Source organism: Pteropus alecto, unplaced genomic scaffold, assembly GCF_000325575.1.
Source record: "Pteropus alecto unplaced genomic scaffold, ASM32557v1 scaffold41, whole genome shotgun sequence".
Lineage (NCBI taxonomy): Eukaryota > Metazoa > Chordata > Mammalia > Chiroptera > Pteropodidae > Pteropus > Pteropus alecto.
In genome coordinates this window covers 902,326-915,518 of record NW_006430464.1, presented here as the reverse complement: position 1 = coordinate 915,518, position 13,193 = coordinate 902,326, and the positions used below count along the sequence as shown (strand labels likewise).

General features: G+C 55.6%; 1 protein-coding gene across 1 annotated transcript in view; it reads right to left on the bottom strand.

Moving 5' to 3' along the window:
• Positions 1 to 7,230: 7,230 nt before the first annotated feature.
• SYT3 (synaptotagmin 3) overlaps positions 7,231 to 13,193 on the bottom strand; it is a 10,820-nt gene continuing 4,857 nt past the window's right edge. The window contains 8 exon segments of the mRNA XM_025048895.1: positions 7,231 to 7,720; positions 7,926 to 7,994; positions 8,375 to 8,507; positions 8,602 to 8,773; positions 8,957 to 9,077; positions 11,148 to 11,366; positions 11,659 to 12,046; positions 13,056 to 13,193. The exon segment at positions 13,056 to 13,193 is cut by the window's right edge and continues 97 nt beyond it. Of these exon segments, the coding sequence (XP_024904663.1) occupies positions 7,929 to 7,994; positions 8,375 to 8,507; positions 8,602 to 8,773; positions 8,957 to 9,077; positions 11,148 to 11,366; positions 11,659 to 12,046; positions 13,056 to 13,193 (1,237 nt within the window). The 3' untranslated portion in view covers positions 7,231 to 7,720; positions 7,926 to 7,928.

The window sequence follows — 13,193 nt, the reverse complement described above, 5'->3', positions numbered from 1 at the left end:
TCCTCTTAGCTTTGCTTCATTTTTCTTTTTTAGCGCCACTCTTTACCACTACTTGGCATTATATATTTATGAGTCTGCCAACTAGGGTGAACGCTTCATGGGTGCGTGGACTTTGTCTTGTTTCTCTGGCGCTCAGAGTACGCATCCTCTGATGAACGAACGGATGAGTGAATGAATGAATGAAAAAGAGAACTCTGCAACTTTTTTTACGCTGTGTCTACGATGGGCCCAAGCAGGATGACTGGGGTATTCGGGAGCATGATCACGGTCACCAATCTAGAATCTGCGTGGAGACCTTTTAAAGCACAATCCCAAATCAAGTCACTTACCGAAGCGGTGTAAAGAAGTGAGCTCCAGCCCCCCTGGTGTTCGAGACTTCTCAGGATCGGGCATTAGGCGCAGTTGGTATTCATGGCTTGGCGTGGCCCTTTTAATCTGCCTGGGACTTTGTTCACGTTCTCGCTCATCTTTGCTTCTGTCTGTCATCCTTGCCTCTCGCTGAGTCTCAGGTGACTCCGACTCTCCCATTTCCCGTCTCTTCGCCCTCGTCTTTCTGCTCATCTCTTTGACTTGGTCTCTGTGCGTGCGTCTCTCTTTCTCGGTCATGTCTGGGCAGCAGGAAAGAAACCATTTTCTCATACCATTCTTTTCCTAAACACCTGGTTGTTCGGTTTTAACAAGGTGACTGGTTTCCACCATAACTCAGCTATTTTTCCACTTGGCTGGGTCCCCCTGGACCTTGAAGTAAAAATCTCTGTAACATTAGCTTTCCTACTAACACCATGTGGGGTTTTCCACCTACACCATGTCGCTAATGTATGAGTAATTCTGTGAATAATGCAAATGGGGATTCCTTCCTCTGCTCTTTCTTCTACATTTCTACTAGATATACCAAGAGGCAACATTATTTAGTTCTTTTTGGTCCTGTATTCTATCTGTATTTCACTGATTTCTAAGCACAGGTAAAACTCTTGCATCTGCTACTAGCTCCTTCCCTAGTTTATTGTGTATTTGAAGTAACCATAAAGTGAAAAGCTTTTCCAAGTTCCTTTATAGGATTAGAATAATAGTTGCCATTTACCTTTCAGACCAAAGTCCTGTCAAATATAACTAATGAGAAGGATGTCATTCCACATTTGCAGTCACCCTTCCAAAGGCTCCAGAAGTGCAGGGGAAGATGGATCTCCATGTTGAACCAGTAGGTTTCATATTTTATGTGTGCAGAAAAGAGTTTACCTTGTCCTCAGTGAAATCATTCCCAGGTTGAGAGCAGATGGGCCATAAACACCGGGTAAACATTTACTGGTTTTAAGCATTCTTAATTAAATGGAGAACTTAGAAGTTAACCACAAAGTTCTCTCTCTCTCTCTCTCTCTCTCTCTCTCTCTCTCTCTCTGGCCTCTGAGCCTCTTCTCTGCTCTATGATGGCCGCCTTCTCTATAGCTGCCATTGTCCTCCTTATCTTTCTCCTTTATCACCGTCCTCGTGGTCTCTCTCCCCGGGTTCTTAGATCGCTTGGATTCTGTTTGGGACCCCTGGGGTCTTCGCCTCAGTCCCCTCAGTCTCTGCTGACCGCCTCGTCACCCCCCTCTGGAACTCCCCGCCGCATCTGAGTCGCGTCTTCTCTGTTCTGCTACTTTTCCCTTTGCCTCTGATGATCCCCTTAATCATGGTCGACTGCCCGTCTGACACGATCCCCACTCCCCCGCGGGGTCTCTTTCTCTGTCGCCGTCCTCCCTACCTGCGCCTCCACCCCCTCTGCCCTCGCCTGTGACCACCGGCTCTCCTCTGTCCCCTCCATCTCTGCACCGGCCTCGCTCTGTCCGCCGTGACCGCGGCCACTGTCTCGCTGGCTTCGGAGCCCTTCCCCTCGCCAGGTCGTCATCTTCCTCTGTCGCTCGGTCATCTCGTCCTTCACTGCGGCTTTCTTCGTGTCTCTGAACCGTCTTCTGTTCCTGTGGGTTTTGTGTGTGTGTGTGTGTGTGTGTGTGTGTGTGTGTGTGTGGGGGGTCTCTGTCTCCTCGGACCTGTTCCTCCGAGTCTGTCTCTGGATGTTTCTTTTCTGGGTTCCGTGCCTTGAGGAGCATTTTGCGGGGTCACGTCCTTTCCCTGTGACCCTTGGAGACTCGCGTCGCGTGAGCCGGCGGGCTGGATGCGCTGGTCTCATCGGACGCTTGTCGACTCGGCAGTGCCCGGATCGCACTGGAATCCAGGGACTTTTGCTCTTTCCTGAGCAGGGCCTTCCCTGCAAGCCCTGGCAACGGGGCCCTGGAAGGTGACCCGAGTCGCCAGGGGGCGCAACGGCAATCTCCGATGCAGCCTCGCCTTCCCCGCCAGGGGGCGCCACAGCGCGCTCGGCCCTCGGAGGCCTTGGTGACTGCTGACGTCACCGGCAGGTCGCTCTTGATTGGCTCCATCTCTCTGCTCTGGCAAAGTCCTCGGTGAGGCTAGACAAGCGTACATAGGACGGAAGCGAGAAACTGCCCGGGAATAATGTATGACCTTGGTCTCAAACACTTAAATACGCAGAGGGAATTCACCCTTATCATCTCTTCTAATCTCCATGATCACCCCGACACGTGCAAACTACTATCGGAGTGGACACCTACTGCAGCTGTGGACCCCTATAATGGGGTCCCGCTTAAATTATTTTAATCCGGTTTAAAATTATTTTAATCCGGCTTAAAAGAATTCATATCCTAACAAGTCGTATTTTGGGGTGGCAAACTCTGCTTCCCTTCAACAGCAACAAATAAAATAACATCTAACTGAAATAAAATTATGAGTCTCATTAGGAAGGCTCCATCCTATACATGAGCCCTGTTCACCTCCATCCTAGTCAATAAGAACCGGGAAAGAATTTGGTAAAACACCTGGGAAGTTCTTATGCGCTGGGTCCAGAAATGGAAGACATTCTTTCTCCTTACATGGGCACTGACATGGTCATGTTTAACTGAAAGGAAGGCTGGGAAGTGACATTTAGCTCTGTGTCCAGACAGAAGAGAACATTTTTTTGGGGTCAAACCCTGGCAGTCCCTGTAGTACACTATTTTATTCCATACTTCTACACTAAATACCCAGGTGGACACGTCTACTTTCCCGGGTCGAATTCTCTTATCTAGTTTTCTCTGCAACCCTTGGTTCCATCCTCCAGATCTTGCGAGTCCGTTTTACTACTTGGCCACATCTGAAAGGAGTGTGGACATCGAGGGGTGTGCCGATAACCATACACTTTTCACCCATGCTGAAGATACCTAAAGAGACTTACTAAATTGAGTTCTCGCTCACTTATTTATGTGTTTGCCTGTTTATTTACAGATTTATTTGCTTGCTTGCTTGTTTACTGCATTTTTTTGCCATCGTGCCGTTATCGAAAACGCATTAGAAAGTTAACAATATGGAAGAATGTAAAGCTGTTTTTTTGAGGGGATAAAGGCATAATAGGATCCTGTGATAAGCAGCCTCTAAGACTGCCTTCGACAATCCCCTACTCCTTGTATTCAGACTTTGAAAGTAGGTTCGATTTAATGATGGTCTGTTGCTTCAGAGATTAGGTCGCAAGCCTGTAGCACCTGTCGTTTTGGCCAGACTGACGTCTGTTACCCATGATTTTTAAAACATCTCATAGACTTTTGTTTTAGCAATTTTAGGTTTACAGAATTGAGCAAAAAGTCCAGAGTTCCCATACACCCGAATGGTTATAGCGTGTGATGAAACTTGTACCCTAATTATCCCTATTATTATCGTCTTGCATTAGTGTGGTACACTTCTTAACAATGGTAAGACACTCTTTATATGAGGTACCTAGAGTAGTCAAAGTGAGAGGAACAGAAAGTAGCATGGCGGTTGTCAGGGCCTGGGAGGGAGGAAGAACAGGGAGTTGTTTAATGAGTACAAAGTTTCCACTTTGCAAAACAACGACGTGACCGTGGCTACCACTGCGGAACCGTACACTTCCATCCAAAGGGTTCAGATGGTCAATTTTATGTAGGTATGTCTTTCAATGTACAATTAAAACATTAAAACGCACCGATTTTAAGCGTACTCTTCAGTGAGTTTTGACAATTATACAGTGCGTGACCACCTCCCCCATCGAGAGCTAGAACGGTTCCATGATCCTCAAAGGTTTCTTTCACGCCCGTGTGTAATCATTTCCCCGTCCCCACGGCCTCAGCCCCAGGCCCAGGCGGCTCTGATCCGATTTCTGTCCCTGTAGCTTAGTGTTCCTTTGTCTACAATGTCACACAGATGGAATCATACGGTTTGTGTGCTCTTTGGTGTCTGGCTACTTTGGTAAGACACACAGTTTTGAAATTTAGCTGTGGTGCTACGCGTATCAGTAGGTCGTTCTTTCCGTCGCTGAGTGGTGTCCCATCCTACGGACAAGCCCCCATTGCGTATCCGTTCCTGCTGGTGGACATTTCAGTTGCTTCCGGTTTTCTAGATCGGGGCTCTCATGAACAAGGTCGGTGTGAACATTTGTGTGGACATATGCTTTTCTTTCTTATGGGTAAATACTTGGGAGCGGGGTTACTGAGTCACATGGTAAATTTGTGCTGAACTTTATAAGAAACTAATAAACCGTTTTTCAAGGTAGCTGTGGGCTTTAGTGGATTGAATGGTACACATCCCCCAATATGTCCATGTCCTAACCCCCCATAACCTGTCGATGTCACCTTATTTGGGAAAAGGGTCTCTGTAGATGTAATTAAGAATCTCTAGATAAGATCATTGTGGATCGAGAGTGGTCAATCCTAAATTCAATGACAGGTGTCCTTACAAGAGAAAGGCAGAAAAAAATAAGACATGTAGTAACCAACTATACCTAGTCAAGGCAAACTGGTGATGAACGGTTATTCTGTTCAGATTTTCCTGCTCTGAAACCCTTGCTCCCTTTTGAGCAGCTGATACTTATTTATTCGATCAGTCAATAGTAAAGTGATTATAAAGATTCCTAACGCACAAATAGACTCTAATAATACATGACAATCATCGGCAATTATAATTACCATTATCATCAGCATCGATAGCTAACAGTTGAGTCACGTTATGATTTGCTGAATAGGGTGCCCAGGGGCTCCTGTGCATTAATTCATGTAATCTGCATCACATTCTTATGAAGCGGGCATTATCGATGTCTTTATCTTACAGTTAAAGAAATTAGGGCACAGAGAGGTGATAGACTCTGCCCAGTCACAGAGCTAAGACATGGGGAGGGGGAATTTGATTCTAGGCTCTCTGACCTCAGAGCTCACTATGTACCAGACAAACTCCCGCTGAAGTTAGTGGCATCATCGAACACTGCGAGGAGTAAACGAGCAGCCTGCCCCCCAAAACCAGTAGCGTGTGACATTAACTTAAAGGATAAGTTTCTTGGGCATGACGGACTGTCTCCTTATGGATATTTGCAGGATATTTCTTGGACTAAAATTAACTTGCAATTCTGGTGGATGCTAATAAGTTGCCCCCTGCTTTGCAAATGGTCCTGTGCCTTTACAACGTTGACATTTATTGGGGTTTAGAAAGTGCTGCTCACTCTTTGGGACAAGAGAGTTAAATATACTCCCAGAAAGAGCGCAACAACAAAAAAAAATCAGTGTAAAAAGAGAAAGGCAGAGGGAGATTTGAGACAGAGGAACACGGGAGACAAGACAAGGTGAAGGTGGCAGCAGAGATCGAAGAGCTGCATCTACAAGCCGAGGACTGCCGTGCCGCCAGGAGCTGGGGAGGGATGTGGCCCCGGTGCTTTCCCGGAGTCCCAGAACCCACCCTGCTGATACCTTGACTTCAGACTTCTGGCCTCCAGAACTATGAGAGAATACATTTCCGTTGTTTTCAGCCAGCCAGTGTGTGGTCTTTTGCGGCAGCCCTAATAGACGAATACGCTGGCTGTATCAGTTTTCATGGTAGAATTTTTTTCCAGTGATGTTTATGGGCAAGTAGGTGTGAATTAACACCAAGTGGCCAAGGGTGGAACGTAGCGGACATCTACTTTTCCCCGTCCACTGCCGTGTGATTCTGTCAGGGCTGTCCATCAAGGGATCCCTATCGTCTCTATTAAAAAACTATTATGACTTCGGGGGATGAAGTCACGGAAGGGATGAGGTCTTGAGGGGTCTTGAGCCAATCCTGGGTGAGACGAGCAGGGGAGGAGGGTAGGGGGTGGGCCCAAGAGCAAACTTGCCAACCGGACACGGGATTGGCCACAGGTGGTCATCCAAGACCCGAGTGCAACCAATCAGAATCCCTTTCCTAAGTGTGTGTGTGTGTGTGTGTGTGTGAGAGAGAGAGAGAGAGAGAGAGAGGAGGAAGAGGAGGAGGAAAAGGGAAGAGAAGAGACCCCGATTCTGTTTCCTCTGAAAGCACCTGCTCCGAGCGTGATTACAGCAGATCCTATTAATTTCCTACCCAACGGTCAACCCCCCGCCCCCCATGCTGTCTCATTGACAAAGCCCGCACTCCAGGGAGCCGAGAAATGACAGGTGCGCACTTCCCCAGACTGCTCTCCAGCTCGGGGTGGCCACGGAACCTAGTTCTGTCCGTGAGAAGTAAGGAGAACTCTACTGGGGGGGAAAAAAAGATAAGCACGTAAGGGGAGGCCCCGGTCCCCATTTACTGCTTCAGATGCCACCCAGTAGGAATGTAATGCACGGCGCTGGGGCTGGCAGTTTGGAGTCCTGATGGGACAGCAGGCTAAGTCCCAGAGATGCCAACGCACTTCCTGGCATCGCTGAGCGGCTGAGCTAACCCCGGGACTGTGTCTGAAAGATTCGTTATAGGAACGACAGAAATCTCTTATCGCTTCGGCTCTTCCCACGGGAATTCTGTTTTATGAGCCGAAGGCGTCATAACAGATGCAACATTATAAGCCTGGAGCTCCAAATGGCCATCTTCTTACCATCGTAAAGACGTGCCTGAGAAGGAGGCTAATAAAGCGTGAACACCTGGATCCAGCCACGCCTGAAGTCCTCCTGGAGTCTCAGACTCGCCCTATACAGAGTGTTTTTCGATTCCGCTCGTGGCTTACGGTAGTTTGGGTTGCATTCTCTGCCCTGTAATCACAGTGGTCCTGGCCAGCGTACCATTTACAAACAAAGGCTCAAAGAGATCAATTAAGTCGCCAGAGGTCACCCAGCCAGCGGATGGAACATCTGTCCGAGGCCGGAGCCAGGCTGCTCCAGCCCAGAGAGGACAGGAGCCCCAGGTCGAGTGAGACCCATGTGTGTGTTTATTCTGGTGTCGATAGCAGCAGTGGGTGGGGGGGCATCGGCCAGACGTGGGGTGTGGCGAACGGAAGGAGTAGACACAGGTGTGTGTGTGTGTGTGTGTGTCTGGGGGAACACAGAGGATCGATCTGGTGACATTCACGGTGAGAACGAGGGTCAGGACACCAAGTTTTGAACAAACAGCAAAGAGACAGACAGACGGAGGGTTTTGGGGGCTCGAGTGCCCCAGACATGCACGGCCCCCGCCTGGAAGGGGAGCCCCAGGGAAGGAGAGACAGACGCAGTGGAGACTGGAGGCCCCCAATCCTGAAACGGGGAGCGAAGCCCGCCCTGCCTCCCACCCTGGCGCCCCTTGGGAGGAGAAGGCGGGCCAGCCCGGGGCCGCCCGGCACCACGCAGCTCGGACGTTATGGCTTCGAGGAGATGAATTCACAGTCCGGGCAGGAAGGTAGGGTCCTGAGGGTGCCTGGTCCGATCCCCGCCCCCGGCCAGACCTGTGGGACCAGGCGGGGAGATGTCAGCGATGGCAAAGGGCGGCCCGTGGCCTGCCGCAGCTCCATGACCACCTCAGGGGCCTAGGAGTCCCGGTTCCATGACGCTGCCCCCCACCCCAGGAGTCTGAGCGCCAGCCCCTCCTCCCCCAGACCCAGGAGTCCGGGCCCCCAGCCCTCTCCCCGCATCCGCATCCGGGTTCCTCACCCCTCACTCTGAGTTCTCCTTCTCTGACAATCCTTTGCTGCCTTTCGTGAAGCTGGTCAAAGTCTTTTCCTGAAGTGGGAAATCCAGAAGTTTGGGGAGTGGGGGGGTCGGGGGGGGGGCGACAGGCAAAACGATCCCCCATAACCAAGGGATTGAGACGCCAGTCATTCATAGTGCTTTTTCTCCCTCGACTCTGAAGAGAGTCGGGCAAATGGGGAAACCGAGGTACAGAAAAGTCAACGGCATGCGAGGAGTGAGGAGGCCGTGCGAGGCCTCGGGGTGCGGGGTGCGGGAGACTGAGGCTGTGTCCTGGGGGCTTTGGGGAGCCGCCACAGGGCTGTGAGTAGAGAGGGATTCAAGCCCAAGTGCCTGACCCACAGCCCGGCAAGATGGGGTGCACAGGGCGAACGACGAGGTGGTCCGGGGCGCGGGGCGCGGGGCGCGCTCACCTCCACCAGCGGGTGCCAGTGCTCCACGGGCTTGCGGGGGTTGGCCAGCATCTCCGCCCAGTGCTCGCGGCCGTGGGGGTCCGCAGCGTCGGGGCCCACGCGGCACACGCCGATCACCTCGTTGTGCCCGATGCTGGCGGTGAGGGGCGCGTGGGTGGTGAGCATCTGGGACGGGGCGCCCCCCGTCCCACACACCGATGCTCCCCGTCCCGGGCGGCACCTCTCACCAATCATAGTCGACCACCGCGATGCTGAGCCCCACGTTCTCCACGCTCTCGGGGGCCACGTCGAACACCAGCGCCTCGTTGTACGTGGGGTTCAGCGTGTTCTTCTTGATGGAGGTTTTCCGCTTCTTGAGCCGCCGCCCCTCGCTGATCAGAGAGGCCTTCACGTAGGGGTCTGGGGACCGGCAGCGAGCGCTGAATCCCGACTACGTCCTCCCTCAGACCCCTCCTCCCTTGGGGCCAGAGCCTGGGGTCCCCCGGCCTTCTCTCCCTCAGCCCTCCGCCCTCAGACCGGGGTGTCCGCCCCCCGGCCCCGCATCCTGCGCCCTCAGACCCCAGCGCCCCGCTCTGAACCCACCCGAGAAGCCGGTGAGGTCCATCGCTTTGAGGTTTGAGGCTTTGATGATGGTCACGGTGAGGCGCCCCGCCGTGGGGAGGTAGCAGAGTGAGAAGTTGAGCTCCCCAAGATCCGCCTTTTCCTGTGGTTGGAGAAAGGGGTTCAGCCATGCCCTTTCCAGTCTCCCCATCTCTTCCTTTCCACCTTGAGGCTCCAGCTCCCTGCCCCCCCACCCCTCCCCCGACATCCAGGACTCAGGTCTCTGCTCTGCTTAAGGATCCGACTCTGGACCAGACACGGTAGCGCCCCGGGCACAGCTGCCCGTCCCCGTCAAAGCCTGTTTGTTCTGCAGGAGAGATGGAAAGTGGCATAGTGGGGTGGGGGTGGGGAGAAGCGGGAGAGGGATGAAGAGAAGGACTCGGTGAGAAAGCCTGACACGGAACCCCAAACACCGAGAAATGCCGCCAGGCAGCCAGACCCACGGAGTCCTAAAGGAGGAGAAACAGAGACGCAGAAGGATGGACAGAGACCCGCAGAGCGTCGGAGGCGTGACCGAGAGAGGGGGAGCAGACACTGCAAAGCGGGGGGCGGGGAGAGCCCCAAGACGCAGGACCAGTGATCCAGGGAAAGGGCGAAAGAGATTGGCTGGATGTGGGGACCAGGGAAAGTGACAGAGATCCAGAGACAGCGAGGCAGAGCGCGAGAAGAGACGCGCAGAGAAGTCGGTCTCAGGGAGGCGGGAGACATGCCCAGCCCCGGCCGAGGCTCCGAGGAGACAGACATCCCCCCGCCCCCCATGCCTACACACAGACACGGAGCGGTGGCCAGGGCTGGCCGGGACCCACGGCCCACCCCACCGGCCCTGAGGCCTCATCTGGGTCCCTGGCCTCCCAGCCACAGCGACCTAGGCCTAGGTCCCCCTGGACTCCCCCCTCATTCCTCTCCAGGCCGGCCTTGGCCCAGGCTGCTCCATCCTGTCTGTCATCAAGCCTCAGCTGGGCTGTCGCCTCCTCCCACAAGTTTCCAGAGCCCCTGCTGCCCTGAGCAGATGGTCTTCCTGTCCACCACCACGCTGGCCCCTGACAGCAGGCTGTGTGACAACCTAGGCCCAGAGCTGCTGAGGGCCGTCTGGGGTCCCCACGTCCTGATCCTGACCAGACAAACCAGTTGCTGAAAGAATGAATTAATATGTGGCTGAGCCCAGACCCTGAGTGACAAGGAGGGGGACAGAAAATGAGGAGTGACAGGGGCGGGAGACAAAGGTGGATGCAGAAAGAGGGCCCTCGTGTGGGGCTCCCTCGGGTTACCGCAGGGAGTGGGGTTCGGTGGGACGGATGGGGACCCTGGGGACAGAGACCGTGGAACTGGGCACGTGGCTCTCAGGAGCTGGGCTCAGGGGACTGTAGGAAGAGCCACGGGCACCCAGGACGACTATGTCCATGTACATATGGGGAAACTGAGGCTCAGAGAAAGGAAGCACCTTGCGCATGGCCATCTGGTAGGCAGCTGGCCTTCTCCTGACATGAGGACGGGGCTCACCCGCCCCCGAACACACAGCTGCCCCAGATCGGAATGCGGAGAGCGGAGGGCTGAGGCTTGGGGGAGGAAGGGGTCAGGTCACCCAACGAGGCCCTGGGACGGGGGCGGGCTGGGCGTACAGGAGAATGAGGTTCCAGAAGGCGGGGGAGGGGGGGCGTCGTAAGAATGAGGAAGGGGGCTGCTGGAGCTGTCAGGGTTGTGGATGCTGGGGGACCAGGCAGGTGTCTGAACTGTGGGGATCAGGGGATCGGGATTCAGATGCGAACTGTGAAGAAACAGGATTAGATCAAATTAGAGAGTCTGGAGGTCCAGGGTCGGAAACAGGCGATGTTCGGGGCTCAGGGGACGGAAGTCATGGGGTCCCGACGTGAGGCTGTGAAGAAGCTGGTGGGTGCGTGCGTGTCCGTTAACCGTTTTCTTGATCGTTACCGTCGGATGTCGCCGGGGCTCGGAAGCTGGGAAATGCGGGGACCAGGCATGAGGTTGCTATTTGTCACCCCGGGGGGCGTGGTGGGCCCTCACATCATTCCCTGTTCTTGCTCACGGTCTCTCACTACTTTATGACACGACTTAATTTTGAAAGAAAACCCTGGAGTCAGAAGCCTATGAGATCGGAGGGCAAGGAGGTCACCGACGGCGAGGCTGCGGGTCCCAGGGGCCGGGGGCCACTGACCGAGCCTCCCTCCACGATGTCCCTCCACAGCGGGCGGTCGGGGGGCTGCTCGGCCAGCTCCAGTAGGTTGTCGAGCACCACCTGGCCGATGAGGTCGTGACGCGAGAAGCGGTCGAAGTCGTAGACGCTGAAGTGCAGTTTGCGCTGGGCCAGCTCGGCCAGGGGCACGGAGAACTGGAACGTCTCATTGAACACGGGGTTCAGGGTCTTCCTGTGCACCTGAGGCGGGGGGGTGGTGGCGGAGACAGACGCCATGACACCGGCCCCTCCTCCTTCGGACCCAGGAGTTCAGGCCCCCAGCTCCTCCTCCCTGGGGGACAGAAATCCTGGTCCCCAGCCTCCTCCAACTCCAGGACCTCCCAACGCCCAGGCCCTGTTCCTTCTGCTCCATCACTCCCGGGCCCAAGCTGCTTCCTTCCTGAGACGCCCCCCCAAGCCTCTCCTCTCTCAGACCCAGGGGACCAGACCCCCATCCTCCATGGGACCCCACGTCCAGCTCACTGCTCCACACCTTGGTCTGAAACTTTTTCTTTCGATCAGGCAGCAGGTAGATCTTGACGTAGGGATCTGAGAAGCCGTTGGAGTCCTTGGCGGGCAGGTCCAAGGCCTGCAGGATCCGGACGACCAGCTGGTCCGAGCCGTAGAGGTACCGCAGGGCGAAGCTGATGCGACCGCAGGGGGCCCCCGCGCCCGCCTCTCGGGAGCCCGGGCCCCCACCGCCCCGCCAGCCGCCTGGGCCGGCCCCCTGGTACAGCTCCGGCTTGATCTGCCCGATGAGCTTCGCCTTCTCCTCGCTGCCTGGCAGGGGCAAGGGTATGGCAGGAGGCCGCTCCTCACTGCCCGGGTCCGGCTGGGGGGTCAGCGTCTGCTGGGTGAGGGGCCGGGGCAGGGATGGGTACCTGCAGCGGGGTGGGGAGACCGAGGTGGGGCGGGGGTCTCCGACCTTTGCAGCTAAAGACCTGGGAGACTCCTCCCTGCCCCTCTCCCAAACCCCACAGCCAGGCGCCGTGGGTTTCCACCTGTGCACCCTGAGCCCGCTTCCCCGTCCAAACCGGGGGCCTGTCTCCTTCTCCAAGCTCGCTCCAGCCCAGACCTGTGTGTGTTCCAGAAGCCTGCTCTGGGACCTCAGGCTGGTGACCCAGAGTGACTTCTCTGTAGACCCCCGGGGCCCCACACAGCCCAGACCCCCTCGACCCTTATCTGCCCGTCTCCAGATCTCCCCAATCTGCCTCCTCTTTTTGAAAAAAAAAAAGACAGGCCAGTCTCCTCAATGACCAGAGATGCAAAACTTCTCAACAGAAAAATTAGCAAACTGAGTTGGACACTACACAGCGAGTTATACGCCATGACCGGGTGGGATTCACCCCAAGGATGCGAGGATGGTTCAGAAGCTGCAGTCCCCTAAGCTGGGCCAGGACAGCTGACTGGGGAACCCGCTCCCCCTGGGCTGTGAGCGCCGGGAGGGCAGCGCCTGTCCGCGCACTGGGCTCCGTGCTCCCAGCGCTCAGGCCTAGCACCTGTCGGGGGCTCAGTGCGCATGCGCAGGACAACGGCTAATTAATGGGCGCAGGCTCCAGGACCCACCCCCGGTCCTGGCTGCGGGTGGAAGGGAGGACCCGCCCCGTGCCCCCGGGACCCAGGGGTCTAGCTGTCCTTCTCCCCAGCTTCCTGGCTCTACGGCCCTGTCTCTGGTCTCCTCCCGCTCCCCAGGAGTGCAAGCCTGCGGCCCTCAGGGCCAAGGACCCTCGGTCCCCCGCCCTTCCTCCTTCAGACGTGGGCATCTGGCTCCATCCCTCTCCCCGGCCCAGGAGTCCGGACCTCCAGGCCTCACCTCTGCCAGGACTCAGGGGTGCCACAGAGGAGGAGCAGGAGTTCAGGGTGGACCCCCAGCCCAGCAGCCTGTCTCACCTGGTGGGCGGTGCCAGGCTCGTGACCTGCTGATGCGACTGGGCGCTGGGCAGACCCCCGGCCCCGTGGGGCAGCAGGAGCAGCCCGGAGCCAGCCCCGCCCTCAGAGGGCAGCTCCGGAGACGTCTGGCTCGGCCTG